The sequence below is a fragment of the Balaenoptera musculus genome, chromosome 6 (genome assembly GCF_009873245.2).
Source record: "Balaenoptera musculus isolate JJ_BM4_2016_0621 chromosome 6, mBalMus1.pri.v3, whole genome shotgun sequence".
Classification (NCBI taxonomy): domain Eukaryota; kingdom Metazoa; phylum Chordata; class Mammalia; order Artiodactyla; family Balaenopteridae; genus Balaenoptera; species Balaenoptera musculus.
In genome coordinates, this window is record NC_045790.1 from 108367501 (window position 1) to 108386556 (window position 19056).

The 19056-nt window shown below is 56.4% G+C and overlaps 2 protein-coding genes across 7 annotated transcripts; one reads left to right on the forward strand and one right to left on the reverse strand.

The window, feature by feature from the left end:
* Positions 1-104: 104 nt before the first annotated feature.
* On the forward strand, positions 105-13670 carry TTC16 (tetratricopeptide repeat domain 16). 4 transcript variants are annotated; one of them, XM_036854398.1, is made up of 12 exons: positions 105-208; positions 1820-1963; positions 3094-3270; positions 3346-3499; positions 5673-5887; positions 6541-6785; positions 7155-7296; positions 8973-9138; positions 9658-9800; positions 9961-10132; positions 11588-11672; positions 12723-13670. In XM_036854398.1, exons 4-12 carry the CDS (start codon positions 3371-3373, stop codon positions 13643-13645), a joined length of 2220 nt encoding a protein of 739 aa, XP_036710293.1. In that variant the 5' UTR covers positions 105-208; positions 1820-1963; positions 3094-3270; positions 3346-3370; the 3' UTR covers positions 13646-13670. The 4 variants fall into 4 exon arrangements, with proteins under 4 accessions (XP_036710293.1, XP_036710292.1, XP_036710291.1 ...); XM_036854397.1 differs by having other exon boundaries at positions 3370-3499; XM_036854396.1 differs by lacking the exon at positions 105-208 and adding an exon at positions 1227-1644 and having other exon boundaries at positions 3170-3270; positions 3370-3499.
* TOR2A (torsin family 2 member A) lies at positions 11748-17949 on the reverse strand. 3 transcript variants are annotated; one of them, XM_036854443.1, is made up of 5 exons: positions 17764-17949; positions 16893-17158; positions 15964-16139; positions 14796-14923; positions 11748-12236 (listed from the first exon to the last, which is right to left on the reverse strand). In XM_036854443.1, the coding sequence occupies exons 1-5, from the start codon at positions 17912-17914 to the stop codon at positions 12163-12165; spliced, it is 795 nt and encodes a 264-aa protein (XP_036710338.1). In that variant the 5' UTR covers positions 17915-17949; the 3' UTR covers positions 11748-12162. The 3 variants fall into 3 exon arrangements, with proteins under 3 accessions (XP_036710338.1, XP_036710337.1, XP_036710339.1); XM_036854442.1 differs by lacking the exon at positions 11748-12236 and adding an exon at positions 13709-14479; XM_036854444.1 differs by lacking the exons at positions 11748-12236; positions 14796-14923 and adding an exon at positions 14344-14479.
* Positions 17950-19056: the final 1107 nt, after the last annotated feature.

Here is a 19056-nt window from a genome sequence, read left to right on the forward strand (position 1 = left end):
CCCGCTGTGGCCCTGCCTCGCTTTGGAAACCCGGCAAGTCTTTTCCCCGCTGTACACCTCGGCCTCCCTAGCTGATAAAAACTTGCTAACCTCCTTCCGGCTCTGTTTGAAATTGGATTCCAGCGAGAGGAGTCCTTGGATTCCGGGGGCGTGGCTAGAGGGGCGGAGCCTGTGGGCGTCCTGGAGATGATGCCTAGCAACGTCAGAGGTGGGTGCCGGGAGGCAAGTGAGGGCCGCGAGGGAGCCCGCCCAGGCCCGGAGGTCCTCCTGGAAGGGGCCTCATGACAGAGTCCAGAGAGGTGCGGGAGAAGGCTAAGGCAAAGGCAGAGGGTCGGGGGAGAAGAGACCACGTCTGGGTTCACAGGAAAGGTTTTAAGTACGGGAGTGGCAAGATCATTTGTGCGATTCAATAAAGTCCCTGGCTGCTTGTGCAGAGAACAGAGGTCTTAGGACCTGTGGCTGGTGGGGAGGTCAGAGGGGTGGCCGGAGCTGGCATATAGCAGAGATGGCATTGGCCAAGATGAGAGGATGAGAGAAGAGGAGGGATCTAAGAGATCTTTAGGAAGTGGGATAGATAGGACTTAAGGACTGATGGGACATAGATCTTGGGCTTGGGTGGTTGGCAGAGGAAGGTGGACTCACCGCTGTGGGAAAACCTGGGGCAGAAGTCAGGTGAGGTGCTCAGTTTGGCATGCTGAGTGTGAGGGTCCTACAGGATATGCAAGAAGCTGCTGGACCCCCAGGGCCTGTGGCTTGGGGCAGGGCCTGAGCTGCAGAGTTTTGGGTGTCAGTAGCTGGAGGTAGGAGCTGAGGAGGACCAGGAGGAGAGCAGAGGCCAGTGTGAGCGTTAGACCTTGACCATAGGTGACAGAGGCAGAACTGGAGAGAGGTTAGGGGAATAGGGGTGGGAGTGCCACCAGACCCCAGATTGTGCTTTTTACCAGGCCTCGTTTCTACCCCTTCTCCATCCTGTAAAATACCTGAGGAGAGTGTGTAAGTGGAGTGGGGACTGTCTCTGGAGGCCTGCTCCAGCTTGCTGTCGCTTGGTTCCAGAATGATCTGGGGCTTGACCAGGCTCCCTCACAGCACATCCCAAAGCCATGGGTGATTCCAGTGCCAAAGGGGACCCTACAGCGCATCTTTGGGACCAGCCAGGTGTTCCGGAACTTTGATGATATAAAACCAAAGGCTGCGGGGTTAACGGTGCCCCTCAAAGTCAGGGAGTAGTGAGTGATTACCTTGCCATGGGGTCCCAGGTTCCTACCCTGCACAGCCACTGACATGCTGTGCAGGCTTGGGCCAGTTACTCTCCCTCCCTGAGCTTCAGCGAGCTCAACTGTATAACAGGGCTCTTCCACCTCAGCAGATAAAAGGCTGCTGGCCCGGATGAGCTCCAAGAATGTCAGCCTCCTCTCCCTGGGTCTCTGTCTACCCCTCTTGTCTCCCTACCCAAGTCCCCCTCTTCCCAGCCCATTCCCGAAGCCCCAGCTGTATGCTCTGGACTGGTCCCAAGTCAGGGCCAGCCCCTCCGCCTGTGCCCCCTGCCCCTGCAGCTACCATCGAGGCCATCAGTGCTTGGAGCAAGAAGACTGGGAGGTGGCGGTGCTGTTCTTCTCCCGTGGCCTCCACCTGGACTCCCAGCTGGTGAGGGGGACGGCCTGGGTGGGCACAGGCAGTTGCTGGCCCCGTGCTCACCCCTCACTGTCGCACCTGCCTGGCCCCTTCTCTCAGGGCCACCAAGTCCCTGTTGTAGCTGAGTGTCAAGCCTCAGGGCGGATTGTGGGGAGGGGAACGGCAGCCTGGGTCCCCTCTCCCACAGGTAGAATTCTATGCCTTGAGAGCCGAGGCCTACATCCAGCTCTGCGACTTTTCCTCGGCCGCCCAGAACCTTCGAAAGGCCTACTCCTCCCAGCCGGAGAACACGGACTACCTGGAGCGGCTCACCTTGGTGCTTTACCTGAAGGTGACTGGGGCTGCCCCAGGCCCACACAAGGCCCCATCTCACACCCCGGCCTGCTGACTCTCCCTCCAGCTACGGGGGCTGTCCTGGTTCCTGAGACCAGCCCTGACTCCCTGGGGACCTTCATGTCCCTGTGTCTATGTCCCCATCTGCTGCCCCGCTAATGACCTCTCCCGCCTCCTGTATTGGTTTACCACCAGGGCTGGGTACGGTTTTGCAGCTTTGTCCAGTAGAACTTTCTGCAGTAGTGACAATGATTACTGTCCCATCTGGTAACCACTAGCCACGTGGAACTGTTGAGCCCTTGAAGTGTGGCGAGCGTGACTGAGGAACTAATTTTGAAATTGTATTTAATGTGAATTGGTTTGAAATTACATAGCCACGGGAAGCAGGTGGCTATTGTATGGGGCAGCACAGGCCTACAGTCCACAGGCTCTAATCACTAAAATGGTAAGAGTGCCCACCATTTGCAATGCAAAATAAAGACGATATTAAACCATAAAATCCCAACAAAGTTCTGATTTTTTTTCCATTTTGACAAATTGAATGCCTTTGTTTTTAATGTCAATAATTATTCAATTCTGAAAAAGAAACATTCTTAAAACCAGAATGTTGGGGTCCGGAGTCCAGTCCTGCTCTTGCTGTGTGACTTTGGGAAGGTCACTTCACCTCTCTGAACCTCAGTTCTTTCATCTAAGAGGGGAATGTTAGCTAGTCCCAGTGAGATAAGTTCAGGTTTTTTGTTTTTTGGGGTTTTTTTTTTTTTTTTTTGGCTGCACCTGGGCAGCTTGCGGGATCTTCGTTCCCCGACCCACATCCTCGGCAGTGAAAGTGCCGAATCCTAACCACTGGACCACCAGGGAATTCCCTAAGTTCGAGTTCTTAATACAGGGCTTGGCACCTGGAGCCCTAGGCCAGGTAGGAGCCTGTTACTGTTAGATCTGCTGTTCTGGTCCACCTCCCAGATTTTCTCTATTTTTCCTTGTTCCTTTGTGTGTATTGCTGTCTCTCTGTCGTCAACTGTATATTTCTGTCTCCCCAGCTCTGGATCTCTCTCCATCTGTGTCTCTATCTCTTAAAGTCTCTCCCAGATCTAAAGGGCTCTGTCCCTGTCCCTTGTCATTCCACCTCAGTGCTGGCCATCCCTCAACTCGTGGTTGCTGCTAGGCTGGGGTCACAAGCAGAAGTGACTGCCCTCTGTGTCCTCAGGGCCAGTGCCTTTTCGAGCAACGCGCCTTTCTGGATGCCCTGAACGTCTTCTCTCAAGCCTCTGAGCTCCAGCCTGAGAAATTCTGCTTCCGTTATCGATGGTGAGTGCCCTGGCTGTCCTTGCTGGCCTTTGCCCCCCCGGCGTCCCCTTCCTTCCCTTCTCACCCAGTAGACAGAGCACCTTTGCCCTCTGCCCTCAGCATGGCCTGTCTCCTGGCCCTCAAACGGCATCGTGAATGCCTCTCATTCGTCACCAAGGAGGTGAAGCATGGCACCACCAATGCCGATGTCTACATCCTCCGGGCCAGGCTCTACAACTTCTTCCAGAAGGTAGAGCAGGGAGGGCAGGGCAGCGGGGTGGACCTCCTCCTTGTCTGGATGCTGAGATGACAGGAGGCGGCTGGGCTGTCGGCCAGCCCCGAAGCCACCTCCCCCAGTGTAGTGGGGGCCCTGTCCTCCCCAGGCAGAGGCCCCAACCGGCACTGGCCCAGTCGGGTAGTTGTTCCATCCTCACTCAGCCCTGTCTCTGTGCCAGGCCTGCGCCAGCCCCCAGAAACCACAAGGTGAGAGGCCTTTGCCATCCCTGCCCTCATGGAACTCACAGCCCAGGGGAGACGTCCCCAAGCAGATAATTACACAAAGGATGATTTCCCAATTGTGTGACGCATCATCAGGGGCACCCAGGCTTCCCTTAGATATGAGACTTGGGGTCACAAGGGAGGAGGGACTGCAGGGATGAGAGAGCGATGGGCAGGGTCTTGTGAATCCAGGGGACTCTGACTTCTTCCTGAGGGGCAGCAGGAGCCTCAAAAGGGTGCTCCCTGGGGCAGTGGGCCTTAGAAAGAGCCTTCTGGCTGCCAGGGGGCATGTGGGCTGGGGGGAGGGGCAAGCCTGGAGGCCGGAAGCCGGGTACCATCCATCTGGATAGGAGTGGGGCTCGAGGAGGATGGCCATGAGGGTGGCAAGGAGGGGGCAAGTTCCACAGACCTTTGGAAGCAGGACCTGAAACTGACTTGCTAGCGGGGGGCGCGGTGAACGTGAGGGAAAGGGAGGCATCCAGAACAATGCCTGGTGTTCCAGCTTGGCCTGGGTGCTTGGGGGTGGGGTGGGGGGAACCTCAGGATGGGGTAAATGGGATGGGCCGGATTGGGCGGGGTGTCCTGGGGGTGTTGGAACCATGAGCCTCCCTATGCTGGGGGCTGGGCTTCTGTGTCCCACAGGTGAGTCAGTGGGAGAGTCTCCTTCAAAGGTAGGAGACTAGTAATTATTATTATTATTTTTTTTAAAGATGCTGCTATTGCTCTTTTTTAAAATTTATATACATTTATTTATTTACTTTTGGCTGCATTGGGTCTTCATTGCTGAGCACGGGCTTTCTCTAGTTGCGGCGAGCGGAGGCTACTCTTTGTTGCGATGTGCGGGCTTCTTTCATTGTGGAGCACGGGCTCTAGGCACGCGGGCTTCAGTAGTTGTAGCATGTGGGCTCAGTAGTTGTGGCTCGTGGGCTCTAGAGGTCAGGCTCAGGAGTTGTGGCGCACGGGCTTAGTTGCTCCGCGGTATGTGGGATCTTCCTAGACCAGGGCTCGAACCCGTGTCCCCTGCATTGGGAAACGGATTCTTAACCACTGCACCACCAGGGAAGTCCCGAGACTAGTAATTATTGATAATTATTTCTGATGGTTGGGATTTCAGCTGCTCCCTGCGATGCCTAAGCACATTCTAAGCACTTTACTCATGTTTATCTCTAAGGCTGGCAGTAACCCTTTGAGGTAGACACAACCCATTGCCCTCTTTTCACAGATGAGGAAACAGGTCCAGATGGTCTGGGTAACTTGCCCCAGGTCACAATGGTGCTCCCCTTGAACTCAAGTCCATCTATTCCAAAGCCCTGCCCCAGCCTCGGCCATCTTCCCCCTCCCGACTTCCACTCACACCTGGTGTCTACACTGCCTCACTCACCCTCCAACCAATTACCCTATAGGACATGGGTTGCTTGCTAAAACTGTTTGTTGACTGACTGACAGACCTGCTCACCCAGTGGAAGGTATTTGCCTAGGGATGTTTTCTGCTCATGCCCAGGGCTGAATCTGTTCTTCGTTAGAGTTGTCTTGGGCTTAAAGGTCAGGAGCGTTGGGGAGGGTGTACAGGGGAGTATAGGGAGGACACGACAGTCACAGTCAGGAGACCGCACCCTCCCCCCTCCTCAAGTGAGCCTTGCAGAAGTCCTGCAAGGAGGAGGCATCTGTAACCCCATTCTACAGCAGAAACCACTGAGGTGGACCTGGCTCACCTGAGGTCGTATCTAGAAAGGGGCCAGTAGGGGTGGAGCCTCAGATGGGATTTTCCCACAAAGCAATGCAGAGCCACTGAAGATGGGTGGCATGGTGCTGGCCTGCCCAGAGAAAGGCCCCTACAGGCCTGGAGGTCTGCCTCCCCACACTGAACAGGGCAGGGTTCAGCTTGGCCTGCACCCCAATGCCATCCCTGGCCCCCCCCACTGCAGCCCAGCCTCTGCCATCGAGACCTACACAGTGCCTTGCTACTGGATCCCAAGCACCCACAGGCCAAGGTGCTGCTCAAGGCGATGGTGGGCCAGGCCCAAGAGGCACGCCAAGATGCCGGGATCCTGGCCGTGCAGGGCAAGCTGCAACATGCGCTGCAGTGTATCAACCGTGCCATCGAGAACAACCCTCTGGACCCCAGCCTCTTCCTCTTCCGGTACTGAGTGGGGAGATGCTGGTCTTGGGTCCCAGGCCCTGCCTTGCCTCAGATGTGCTGTGTGATCTCAGGAGAGCACTTGACCCTCCCCAGGCCTCAGTTTCCCCATCTAGCCTCTAACAATCTTTCCCTACTTCCCATCGGGGTCAAGGGATCATGGGAGGTGGTCTCTGCTACTGCCTCTGGAGGAGGGGCAGGCAGCAGCCTGTTGAGCCTGGAATCCTGGACCCCCGGGCCTGCTGAGCAGTTTACACTGGCAGGCTCAGCCCAGCTCAGTGGACAAGGCTTGGGTTTGAATCTGGGCCACCCCACGAGGACCCACCACCTCATTCTGGGCCATTTCACTTCCTTGAGCCTGGGTTTTCTCATATAAGCAGTGGAGGTAAAATGTCCTGTGTACAAAAAGGCCTTAGCATAGAGGCTGGCACACACACAGCTCCCAGAAAGAAAGAGGGAAGCTATTTTTAAAGAAAAGTCAAATTACCAGTGACTAGCTGGCTATCTAAGTAGCAAAATCCAGGAGCCCCACAGGCCAAACTCAGTGCAAGAGGTGGGAGGCCCTCCCCCCAGGTCAGAGGGCCCAGAGCCGCAGCCTCTCTCTGGGACACCCCTGGTCGGTGGGGCACTTTGGTCCTCACGTCCCTCCCTCGTAGGGGCATCATGTACCGACGGCTCCGGGAGTTTGACTCCGCCGTGGAGGACTTCCTGAAGGCGTTGGACATGATGACCGAGCACCAGCAGGACCTGGTGCAGCAGGCGCAGCGCCAACTGCTGTTGGCCTACAACGACTTCGCGGTGCACTGCTACATGCAGGGCGCCTACCAGCAGGGGGTGCTGCTGCTCAGCAAGGCGCTCAAGGGCGAGCAGCGGGAGAAAGGCCTCTACATCAACCGCGGTGGTGAGTGGGGGCCGGGCAGCCCAGTGTGAGCCCCTTGCCCCTCCAAGGCCTGGGCTGGGCGCTTGAGGGTCCTGAGGGAGGGAGGAGGGAAGGAGGGAAAGCGGAGTCTCAGGGTCCCACGGACACACTTTGGGAAACGTTGCCTTAGACAATCTGGCTACAGCCCTTCAAAATGCTCGGCATCAGGCAGCTGGAAGAAGGTGGCCGGAGGCACAGAAAACCTCTGCAGGTGCCCGCGACCGCCCGCTGGTGTCATCCACCACCCGTTGCAGGCCCCGCCCCCTGGGGGTGGAGCCAGCTGGGCTGGGGCTCCTGGGCCCTGGGTTTGCGGGGCTCACTCAGCCCCCGTCCCCGGCCCCCGGTCTCCAGATTGCTTCTTCCAACTGGGCAACCTGACCTTCGCTGAGGCGGACTACCAGCAGGCGCTGGCGCTGAGTCCGAAGGACGAGGGCGCCCACCTGCGCATGGGCCTGCTGCAGGAGAAGTTGGGCTTCTGCGAGCAGAGGAGCAGGTGCGCGCTGACTGTGGGTGGGGCGGGGGCTGTGGGCGGGGCGGACCGGGCCGTGGGCGGGGCCGAAGAGTCTGGAGTGAAGCCGGTCGGCTGGGATCCTGGGGTCGAGATGCCTTTGCTCTCCCAGTTGTCTCCTAAATATCTATTTTATTTTTCAAGTTTTCTCTAAAATTCCTTCATTTTTTCTGCGAATATTGTTATGGTAATTGCACTTTTTATTAAAAAAAATTTAAGTATTCAGTAACATAACTTAGAACATGAAAGTTCCTTCTAATATCTACCTCCCAACGCCTCCCCTTCCCCTGTAAGTTTGGTAAAGAGTCCTCCAGATTGATTTCTATGCATATGTTAACAATTGTTATCATTTTACAAAAGTGAGATCATGCTAAGCTGATTTTTTTTTAATAAGCTTATTTATTCATTTATTTATTTTTGTCTGTGTTGGGTCTTTCTTGCTGTGCGTGGGCTTTATCTAGTTGCGGCGAGTGGGGCTACTCTTTGTTGCGGTGCGCCGGCTTCTCATTGCGGTGGCTTCTCTTGTTGTGGAGCACAGGGTCTAGGCACGCGGACTTCAGTAGTTGCGGCGCCTGGGCTCAGTAGTTGTGGTGCACGGGCTTAGTTGCTCTGCAGCATGTGGGATCTTCCCAGACCAGGGCTCAAACCCGTGTCCCGTGCCTTAGCAGGCGGATTCTTAACCACTGCGCCACCAGGGAAGTCCACTAAGCTGATTTTTGACTTGCTTTTTTTACTCCGCATGGCAATTACATATAGGACGACCTTATTTTCTTTTATTGCTTGCAAAGTATTCCATTCTGTGGAGGTACCACAATTAATTTCTTTAGACAGTAGTATGCTGATGAGTATTTGGGCTGTTTTCAGTTTTTTATTATAAATAATGCAGTAATGAGACCCAAGACATATGTTTTCATGCGTTCATACTAGTGATTCTGTAGTTAGATTGCTGGAAGTTAAATTGTTGGGTTAAAAAGTGTAAAAAATTAACATTTTAAAAGATAATACCCAATTGTTCTCTAAAAATAATGAACCAATATAAACTTCCCCCAGTAAAGGAAAGTCTTGGTGTCCCCAAACCTCCCTAGCCCAGGGTATTAAGACTGTTTTTCAACTTTGCTAATCGGGTAGGCAAAAAAAGGCTCTCTCGCAGCGGACTGACTTTGCATGTTTAAATTGTGATTGCAGGACAGCATCTTTCGTGCATTTATTGGCCATTATGGCCTGCCCAAATCATTCGCCCATTTGCTCTTAAATTGTTCATTAAAAAATTTTTTTTTGGTTATAAGTGTTCTTTGTAGGCTGGAAAATTAGCTTATCATCTGCCTTCTATGGCAAAATATTCTTCACTATTTACTGCTTTCTTTTGTGGTGTTTTTGCTACTCAATAATGGGATTTAACCATAGTCAAATTAATTTTTTCATTTTTAGCTGCTGGGTTTATGACATCTCAGAAAGGCCTTTCCTACTCCAGGATCATAAAAATGTCCACTTATGTTGGGATTTTACACTAACATTTAAGTGTTGGGTCCATCAAGAGGGGCGTGGTGGCAGGGAGCAGAGACCAGCCTGATTTTCCCCAAACTCCCCACTGGGGTCCAGAAGCCTCCGTATCCTCCAGGTGGCCCAGCTCAGAGCACCCTGTGGCCTGCTGTGTCCTGCAGGCAGTTCCAGAAGGCAGAGAACCGCTTCTCAGTGGCCATCCAGCACAATCCCCAGAAGCCCCAGTACTACCTGTACCGCGCCAGGAGCCGGCAGCTCATGCAGAACATTTTTGGGGCCTGCCAGGATGTTGCCACTGTCCTGCTCCTTGACCCCACACAACCGAAGGTGTGTGCCTGCTGGGCCAGGAGGGTGGGCTCAAGAGTCAGTACCTCTGGCCACCTAAAGATACTCCCTGTCCCTAAAAGAAACCTGGTTTCCTAGCAGTAATAACAGCTGCTAATGCTGGAGCATTTACTACGTGCCAGGCACTGTTCTAACCAGTTCAGCTTACATCACCCCATTTAACCCTCTTCAGTACCTACGAGACAGGTAACATTATCATCACCCCACAATTTATAGAGGGAAGAGGGTAAGGCTCAGAGAAGTCAGTTCCCTTGGCCCAGGTCATGGAGCTTGGAGGTCACACCCTTATCTGGCTGGCTGCAGAACCACTGGTCAGGCTCACCGTCAGCACTCCCTCACCGAATAGTTCCTTTCTCAAGATGTCCTGATAGTTCTGGGGCAGAAAGGTCCAGCCCTTTAAAAAACAACAATCTGTAAACCCTTCCTCTGCCAGGGCAGCACCACACCATCTGCCCCCTGTCCTGGCCCACACCTGACAATGGTCACCCTCTTTCCTGGCAGCTGCTGCCACTGATGACCACTCTCTTCCCCGGCATGTCAGTGGAGGAGGTGCTTAACAGCCAGGTGGCCCACCTGGCCAGGCTGCAGCTGGAGCGGGTGGTGGAGCACAGCCTGCAGGCCGGCACCCCTCAGGATATCGTGGGGTGAGTTTCTCCAGGAGGGCCCGCGGGCCCAGAGTCGGGGGACGGTTGGGGCTCAAGGCACCTCTGGCCCTAATCGCCTTCTCAGGCCGCTGTCCAGTCCTGGGGATGGTGGGGTGAGTCAGGGAGGCCTACCCAGCGCTCTGGGGTCACGGCTTGTCAGGCAGCTCAAGGAGCGGGAACTAGAGCGCCAGAGGGCCCGGGCCCTGCAGCTTTCGTGGAAGCTGGAGCAGCCTTTGTTCAAGACCTCCAAAGAGCTAGAGGATACTCGCCAGTCCCTGCAGGCAAAGCCAGAAGGCCCAGAGGAAGAGGCCGAGGCCCCTGGGGAGAAGGAGGTAAGTGGGCTGTACGCCGGGGCCGGAGGTCCTTGAGGTCCAAGGTGGAATGTACCCCAAGTCAGGGCTGAGGGATGCACGCTGGCTAGAGGCTGGCTTCTGGGCCTGGCTCTGCCACCACTCAGATGTGTGACTTGGGCTGGGGACATCTCGCTGTGAGACAGAGAAGGTACCAGTAAGGGGTACACCTGAAGGAGGGTGTGTGAGGATGTGGGCCCCTCACAGAGAGAGGCTTCCCACACTTTGTCCACACTCACCTTCATAAATTCCGCTGTGTGGACTGGCCACTTGTACCAGAATTTTCTTAATTCTTAAATTCATTTCTAAAATCTTTTCACTGAACGGAACATATAGAAAAGTACATGACTCATAAGCGAACTGTTTGATGGATTTTCACAAACTGAATACCCCCATGGCACCATTCTCCAGATCAAGAAAGAACACATTCCCAGTTCCCCAGAAGCCCCTCGTGCCCCCTTCCAGGCCCCTCCCTCAGCCCAGCACACCCCACAAGGCTGTCCTGGTTCCTAACACCGCAGACGAGCGTGCCTGTCCTTTGCAACAGAGGACAAACGTGGCGCATGGCCCTTTGCCTCTGGCTCCTTTCACCGAGCGTCCAAGTCTGTGAGATGCATCCAAGTTGACTGCTCCTTCTCATTGCTGGAGACAGTGCCATCCTGTGAATATCCTGCCGTTTATTTACCCACTTGACTGCTGATGGACAGCAAGTAAATTGTGTTCAAGGGAGACTTTAACCATCGAAGTAAACGGAGTGCCAGCATCCCTTGCCAGAAACGGGAAAGGCAAGCTCTACGTTTTCCTAGCTCACATTAGGATACAAAAATACAGAACTTGGGTCTGTGTACGCCCTGAAGTCATCGTGGGGCCCTGCTGAGTGGTCCGCAGCCCTGCCCGCTCCCGCATTGCATCTCACTCCCGCACATTTCCCGCGGCCTGCAAGTGCGACCAGCAGCCGAGAGCCGGGCCAAGAGCCTGGCCGCAGAGTCCCCCTGACTTGGATTCCAGCCCTGCTTCTCTGCCTCTTAGCCGAGTGCCCAGGGCAGCTGCTTAGGCGTTTCCTGGTCCGGGAAATGGTAATGGCAGGCGAGTTCCCTCCCAGATGCGCAGGGAGATGAAACACGGAGAAGGTCCTCAGTTTCTCACTAGCCATTCCCCGGACACAGCACTTCACAGTTCACAGAAGCCTATCCCACAATTGAACTAATTTGCATTTTGCAGATAGAGAGATGAGGCCCAAGAGCCTCTTGACACTGCTTTTCTCACGTGGCCACACCTGTCTAACCTGGCCACGCCCCCTCCTGTCCAGTCAACCTCTCCATGTCCCCATCCAGCCCTAACCTGCGACCCTCGAGGAGCTCTAAGCGGCTGGACTTACAGAGCCGCGGCCACTGTGACCGCGCAGCCTGTGATCATGCAGCGTGTCTCTTGCCCTAGGAGAAGCTGGAGCCGGGTCCCAGCAAGGAGAGGTCCCTGACCGACAGCTACATCAGCCAGACCTCTTCAGGCTCCATCTTGGGCTGTAAGTCCCCCTGCTCCTGCCAGACCTGAGTGAGCCGACGCAGCAGGGAGGGCAAAGGTCAGGGGTCAGGGACTCCCAGGCCTGAGTGTGAATTTGGGCTCTGCTGTCACAGCTGTGTGAGTGTGAAGTGGGAGGAATCATCCCAGCTGTGCGGGGGGCACAGGGAGCCCTCAGCGATGCCCAGCACACAGCCTGCGAGGCCGGCTCTCACCGCGAGGCGCTTCACAGCTGCTGCCTGCTCCACCCTCATTCCCCGCTCAGGCCTGTCTCTCTTCTCTCTGCCCCCTTGGCCTCTCCCTGAAATAAGCCCACGAAGCCTGTGCACGTCCAGGGGGCTTTTACCCTCAATTCTGAAAGGTGCCAGCGTGGAGGGGACAAAAGTAAAAAACGCAAGAATGCTGCTCTGGGCCCCAGGGGCAGCCGTGGGCCGTGCAGGGAGGGACGGGAGCGGCAGCCGCCTTCCTGCCATTCAGCAAACGCGTTGAGCGTCCTATAGCCAGGCCTGTGCTGGACACTGGTTACAGGCATGCATGGCACAGTCGTTGCCCCAGGGAGCTCTTGGTCCTGAAGGGAGGAAGGCACACAGGTAAACAGATACCAGGACAGTGTAGCCATACTATGGAGGGGAGTCCTGAGGGCTCTGGGTGCATTTAGCTCCCTTTGGGGGGTCAGGAAGGGCTTCCAGGACCCAGGGGAAGAGCGGTAGCCAAGTGTGCGCAGGGTGGAGCGGGGGGAACTGCTGCAGGCAGGGGGCCAGGGCCCTGCAGGCTGTTGGCTGTGGCTGGAACGCAGAGGGCAAGAGGCAGGCAGGAGAGTGGAGGCCGGCGCTGGCCGAGTGGGGTCCTTCGTATCTCCCCCTTATCTTACGGCCCTGACCCACCTGCGGGGCTCAGGGTGCCCGGAGGGCTGGGCTGCCGTGAGCTGGCAGGCCTTCCCCTTGGCCATGCAAGTCCTCTGGGACATAGGCAAGGGTGAGGCCTAGAAGTCTCCCTTTCCTGGCACTGTCTGGGGAAGGCGGCCTGACAGCTTCTCTTGACATATCCTTTCCAGTCAGGACCACGTCCACCTCAGAGACGGAGACGTCCACTGTCTGCCAGGAATACGGGAGCACTTCGACCACCGTTGTGACATTCTCTGACTCTTCACTGCTAAGGACACAATCCTCAGACTTGGGGGACAAGAGGGAAGACCTAAGCCTGAGCCACAGCCCCAGAAAAACCAAGTCCACCCCAGGCCACAGCCAGAGGCCCAGCGAGCCCGAGGCCATCCAGGTCCAGAGCCAGAGGCCCAGCAGGACCGAGGCCGACCAGGTCCAGAGCCAGAGGCCCAGCAGGACTGAGGCCATCCGGGTCCAGAGCCAGAGGCCCAGCAGGACCGAGGCCGACCAGGTCCAGAGCCAGAGGCCCAGCAGGACTGAGGCCATCCGGGTCCAGAGCCAGAGGCCCAGCAGGACCGAGGCCGACCAGGTCCAGAGCCAGAGGCCCAGCAGGACCGAGGCCGCCCTGAGCCAGAGGCCCAGCAGGACTGAGGCCATCCGGGTCCAGAGCCAGAGGCCCAGCAGGACCGAGGCCGACCAGGTCCAGAGCCAGAGGCCCAGCAGGACCGAGGCCATCCGGGTCCAGAGCCAGAGGCCCAGCAGGACCGAGGCCATCCGGGTCCAGAGCCAGAGGCCCAGCAGGACCGAGGCCGCCCTGAGCCAGAGGCCCAGCAGGACCAAGCCCGCCCAGGTCCAGAGCCGGAGGCCCAGCAAGACCGAGGCCACTCGGAGCCGGAGGCCCAGCGGGACTGAGGCCACCCAGGGCTCAAGGCAGAGGCTCAGAAAGGCCAAGGGTGCCCATGGCCAGAGCTGGAGACCCAGAAAGGCTGGTGCCACCCAGGACTGGAGCTGGAGACTGATCCAAAGTCCCAGCAACACGCAGACCACCCAGGGCCTGAGACAGAACCCCAGCCCCGGCAGTGAGGCTGCTCTCTGAAGGGGCCGCTCAGCAAAGCAGTCTCCTCCAGAGCAATCAGAACCTCAGCCAACATCCCTCTGGTCCCATGGCTAAATTTATTGTATTTGTTCTCTTCTTTTACAAAATTAAAAACTTGAAAAGCCCAGCCCAAGTGGCAACTTGTGTCCCTCTGTTCCCAGAGACAGAAGTCTCAGCCTGGCTTTACGATACTGGGACGTAGGGTGTGGGGTGGAGGGTAGGGGTGTGGTGCCTGAGCCAGGGCCGAGACCAAAGAAGGAGGGAGCAGCCACGAGCCACCGTCCCTGAGTTAAAATTCACATTTTAAGAAGGCTCAGGCTGGAGGGTGAGGTCAAGGCTCATTGAAGTTCTGGGGTGACCAGCGGTTTCCCTGAGGAAGGAAGCAAAGGCCAAGATGCCCTCAGACCAGTGAAGAGGCCAGGGCCTGCCCTGGCCTTCTGTTTCATGGCCTAGCCAACAGCCCTCCTCATCTTCCTATTGTGCTCTGGGTCCCAGGAGGCACAGGACAAGGGACCCTGTGGCAGAGGCCCCAGGGCTATTCCTTCACAGCCTGGCCAGGTAGAGGAAGACAAGGATGCTGCCTGGAGAGTCAGAGGAAGAAGGAGATTCGGGAAGCCACAGTCTTGCAGCCATTGGAGGAAAAGAGCTGCTCGTCCTCAGGGAAGAAGGTGGTGCTGTCCAGCACAGCCTGGACGACCTCATCCCTTGGCTCCAGGCCTACCTGGGCCAGCTCGTTGAGCACACAGTGCTGCACATGGTGCCTCTGGAGAGGTAGGAAGGGCACCAGGGCGTCCAGGAGATGCTCTTCCATGATGCCCGAGCGCCAGAAGCCATCTGCAGGAAGGAGCGATGGGAAGAGGCAGTGCTTCACGGGGATCAGCTGGGCCCTGTCCACCCCCAAAGGAAGGAAGTGCAGGAACGGGGCTGGTCTTAATCCTCCCAGCCACCTTCCAGGTGCTGGGCTCGGGGAGGCTGTCTGCCAGCCCAGAGCGCCAAAGCCTGGGCTGGGAAGTACCGGGTCAGGGGGCAGAGCATCAGACCTGGGAGAGCCTGGCCCACCCCAGGGAGCCCAGCCCATCCCTCCATGTGATCTGGGTGTGAGACCTCAGCCTGGAAACCACCCTGGGGTGGGGTCCTTGGCCGAACTCACGGTTAGGGTTGTCCAGCACGGCCTGGGAGATAACCGGCTCCAGCTCCTGCAGGCGAATCTCCTCGCGCTCCCTGCGGCTGCGCCATGCCTCCAGCACCACCTGGTTGATCTGCTCACCGCCAGTGTTGCTAAAAACCACGGGGAACGCAGACAGTGAGGACAGGATGTGGCCCTTGCTTCCCACGTGCCACCTAACGTGACCTGAGCCTGGGGGCCCAGCTCAGTGCTGGCAGGAGCCAAGCCCACTCAAAACACCCCGGGAACCACTTCCCCTCTCCGGAGCTTGTGCCCTTAACCATGACCCCTGGAAGTTCGGCTATATGTGTCATGCACTTTACAGTTTATAGAACACTTTCAAGTCCCTTACCGACTTTCCCTCACCCAGCCTCTAGGAGGACAGTGGGGCATTAAGATTGACCCTGTTGTTCAGAAGAGGAGGTGGGAGCTCAGAGAGTTGAAGCGTTTTGCCTGAGGAAACAAAGCTAGGACTCCTAGAGGTGGGACTGAAACTCTAGTCCTGTTTTTCCCAGGCCTGTGTCCTCTTGGCCACAAAAGAGGGAAAACTCTTAACCCAGCAGGGTTCCGCAAAGAAATAAGGATTAAGAGACTGAGCCCAGGGAACACTGGGCAATGGTTAAGAACCTGCCTGCCAATGCAGGGGACACGGGTTTGAGCCCTGGTCCGGGAAGATCCCACATGCCGCGGAGCAGCTAAGCTCGTGCGCCACAATTACTGAGCCTGCGCTCTAGAGCCCACGAGCTGCAACTACTGACCCCGCGCCTAGAGTCTGTGCTCCACAACAAGAGAAGCCACCGCAATGAGAGGCCCGCACACCGCAACAAAGAGTAGCCCCTGCTCGCCACAAATAGAGAAAGCCCGTGGGCAGCAACAAAGACCCAACGCAGCCAAAAATAAATAAATAAATAAATAATTTAGTTATTTATTTACTTAAGAGAGAGAGACTGAGCCCAGAATGGGCTTTGAGAATGTCAAAGGTAAGTCAACCACCTTGAATAACAGTGTCACCAGTGAGGGTGTGGGGGACTTTGGGAAAGCCCAGTGGGCTCGGGGGGAACAGTATTCTGCTATGGGACCACAGGCCAAGACTGGAGAGCTGAGACCTCTGATAAGTGTCCCTGCACCCTGCCCGCTGCAAAGCTGGCCCCACCTGATGAAGATGAAGATGGCTTTGCGATAGTTGGTCCCATAGACAACCCAGGAGGGGCCCAGGAAAGGTCTCAGGACCTCTATCAGGCCTGGGGCCAGCTCGTCCATCTCATCGAAGAGGAAGAGAGAGCGGCTGCAGGCGGTGAGGTTTCCCTGGACCCAGCTCTTCAGGTCCTTCTGTGGGAGAAAGGCAAGGGTATGAGGGGGACTGGAGATGCTCCCCCAATCCCAGATTTCTTCCCAAAGCAAGAATTAATCTCCTTCCCAGGAAGATATGGTCTCCCAGAGAGTACCAATCCCTTAATGGGACTGATGGTGAAACTGTGGCCCACAGAGGGGCAGAGACTTGTCCAAGCTCACACAGCAAGTCAGCAAGAAAACAGGGACTCAGACCCAGGCCTCTCACCTGCCTTTTCAGGGCTCCTTCCCCGACACCTACTGCTTTCTAAAAAAGGGGACGGCTCCTTCCTGCTCCCTGAACATTCCCAACAGAGTTGACAACTGAAACAGATTAGCCTGGAAAGTACCTTGCAATCAACAACAACAGTAGTAAGAGCTAATTGGATTTCCTGAGTGCTTACTCTGAGCCTCAAATTGGGGCTAAGGGCTTTACAGAGAGAAGATAATGCAGACTGTCTGGCAAAGGTAAATGCTCAATAAATAACACCTGCAATTCTATAATCCCACATCCCTCACAACAACCCTGGCAGGTAGGTGCCATTACTGGCCCCCAGGAATTAAATCAAGAACTCCCTGCCGGGTGGTACCACCCCAAGCTTTGTTCAGGGTGGGTCCTGAAGGGTGAGGCTTCAACTGGCTGTGTGGCCTGGAGCAAGTGATTCCCCTCTCTGGGCTCAGGATTCACTCCTTCCCTAGGGTCCAGCACTCCACAGTGCAGGTGGATGGTGGTCCAGGACAAAACCAGCCTACCTTGTAGCGCTCCAGGTGGCCGGGGTGGGGGAAGTGGATGACCGGGGAAAAGTGGTGCACATGGGGGCTGCGGAGACCACCCCGGAAGAGGTAGTGTGCCAGCAGGGAGCTGACATAGGACTTGCCGGTGCCAGTCCAGCCATGCAGAGAGAGGACCAGTGGCTTGGTGGGGGCTGGATCCTGCACGAAGGCCTTCAGTGCCTTCACCACCAGCGCCCTGGCCAAATGCTGGCCCACCAGGTGCTGCGCCAGGTCACACTCCAGACCTAGGGCCACAAGAAGGACAGTGTCAGAGCTGAGGACACACCCGCCACGGAAGAGGTCCAGGAGGGAAGTCATGTCTGGAACCTGGTCTGGGGATCCGCGTTCTGGGACGTTTTTACAGGCTGTCTGCGGAAAGGAGTGCGGCCCTTGGGGTCTCGGCCTCAGGAGTCATCCTCAGGCCTGACTCAGCTCAGCAGCGCCCCCACCAGATAGCCCTCTGGATTGCGCTCAGCCCTAAGTGGGCGCGAGCTGTCAAGAGGGTCTGCCCAAGACTCCTGCCCATCTCCAAGGCAGGCTTCTTCCTTGACGGCCAGTCCAGTGCGGAAGTCTAAACTTCCCCCCAAGGCCCTGCTGTCAAAGGCCTCTCTCCATCCTGGCAGGGCTCTGCCTGGACCCCAAACAGGCATCCCCAAACCCTCGCCCCAAGTGCCGTGCCCCAGGCTCTCAGGGTCCCTCAACGCCGGGCCCACTTCCGGCCCTGGCCGTCCGGAAGTCTGGGGGTCACACCCTCGGTTCTACTCTCCAGGTCCGGCCCCGGCGCACCCCCGGGGTCCGAGGGCTCCCCGGTCCGCCGGCCGCTCCGGTCCGGGCGCCCGCGGCTGCTCACCCTGGAAGTCGGGCCGGAAGTCACATTCACAGAAGGCGCCGAAGTTGCATCGCAGCGAAGTCAGGTCCCAGGCGGCGGCCGCGGCCGAGACCAGCCCGAGCAGACCGAGGAGCGAGCCCCACGGCCAACAGCCGCGCCTCACAGCCGCCATCCGGGTGAGACCGGAGCTGGGTCTGCGGTCGCCAACCTCCTCTCCCGAGAACTACAACTCCCAACATGCATCGCTCCGCGGCAGCCATCGCCTGTGGCCTACAACTCCCGGCTCCCTTCTCTCCCCTCTCAAAGGCCTGCCCGGTCGTCCCGCTGCAGGCCCGGAAGGTGGCCTCCAGGGGGAGCCCGCGAACCGTCCAAGCCAGGACTGCGGGCTGAGTTTCCATGGCCACGGTAACTAGGGGACCATCACAGTAGCTCCGAAAGAATAATAAATGAAGGATTATGACCACAAAGGGTGACGTAATAACTGTAGCAAAAACTTGTGCGGCACCTTACACCTTGCAAAACACCTTTTCTGTGCTCTTTTTTTTTCCTTTTATATGATAAAAGAGCGCTAATAGCTTTTGGTGAGCACCTACTATGTACCGTTAACGTTAGGTGCCTTATATATCTTATGATAACAGTACCTGTCATATAGAGGAATGGTGATATTTCAGTGAGGTACAGGCACGTGAAGTGTTTTGTTTCACAAAGTAATCAATAAATGATCACTGAAAATACATTATGGGACTTCCCTGGTGGTCCAGTGGTTAACACTCCGCGCTTCCACTGCAGGGGGCGCGGGTTCCATCCCCGGTCGGAGAAGTAGGATCCCGCATGCCGCATGGTGCGGCCACACACACACACAAAAAATCCATTATGTATGAAACATGGCAGTCCCTTACCTAGCAGCTACTATGCATTAAGTGCTTTAACAGCAACCCAAAGGGGTCAGTTCTGTTACTGTCCCCATTTTATTGAGGAGGAACTTAGGGCCCAACAGGTTAAGCCCCTTATCCAATGCCACCCAGCTAGTAAACTGAACCCAAGTCTGGCTGCTGCCAAAGATCTAATGCACTGTGGTATCCATCCTCTCTTGGTCAAAGGATTCATAAGGTAAAGGACCCCAGACGTTTCAAATTCAGTGAACAGGCTCCCCAGGCCTCCAGCCTGGCCTGGAATCATGCTGATCCACATTGCCTACCTCCCCTACCCATGAAATCAAGACAACTGCCTTCATGGCCCTCCTCAAAGATTTCTTGCCTCACCCACCTCACACACACACACACACACACACACACACACACACACACACACACA

What these genes read in the sequence shown, in the direction of transcription:
- TOR2A (XM_036854442.1), bottom strand. Translation starts at nt 17,914, where the DNA reads ATGGCGGCTGTGAGGCGCGGCTGTTGGCCGTGGGGCTCGCTCCTCGGT. An exon ending in CTTCCGGCCCGACTTCCAGG is followed by an intron (nt 17,159 to 17,763) that starts GTGAGCAGCCGC and finishes TTGTGGCCCTAG; the next exon opens with GTCTGGAGTGTGACCTGGCG. An exon ending in CGTGCTGGACAACCCTAACC is followed by an intron (nt 14,480 to 14,795) that starts GTGAGTTCGGCC and finishes TCCTTCCTGCAG; the next exon opens with ATGGCTTCTGGCGCTCGGGC.
- TTC16 (XM_036854396.1), top strand. Translation starts at nt 1,387, where the DNA reads ATGAGCTCCAAGAATGTCAGCCTCCTCTCCCTGGGTCTCTGTCTACCC. An exon ending in TCCACCTGGACTCCCAGCTG is followed by an intron (nt 1,645 to 1,819) that starts GTGAGGGGGACG and finishes CCTCTCCCACAG; the next exon opens with GTAGAATTCTATGCCTTGAG. An exon ending in TTGACCCCACACAACCGAAG is followed by an intron (nt 9,139 to 9,657) that starts GTGTGTGCCTGC and finishes CTTTCCTGGCAG; the next exon opens with CTGCTGCCACTGATGACCAC.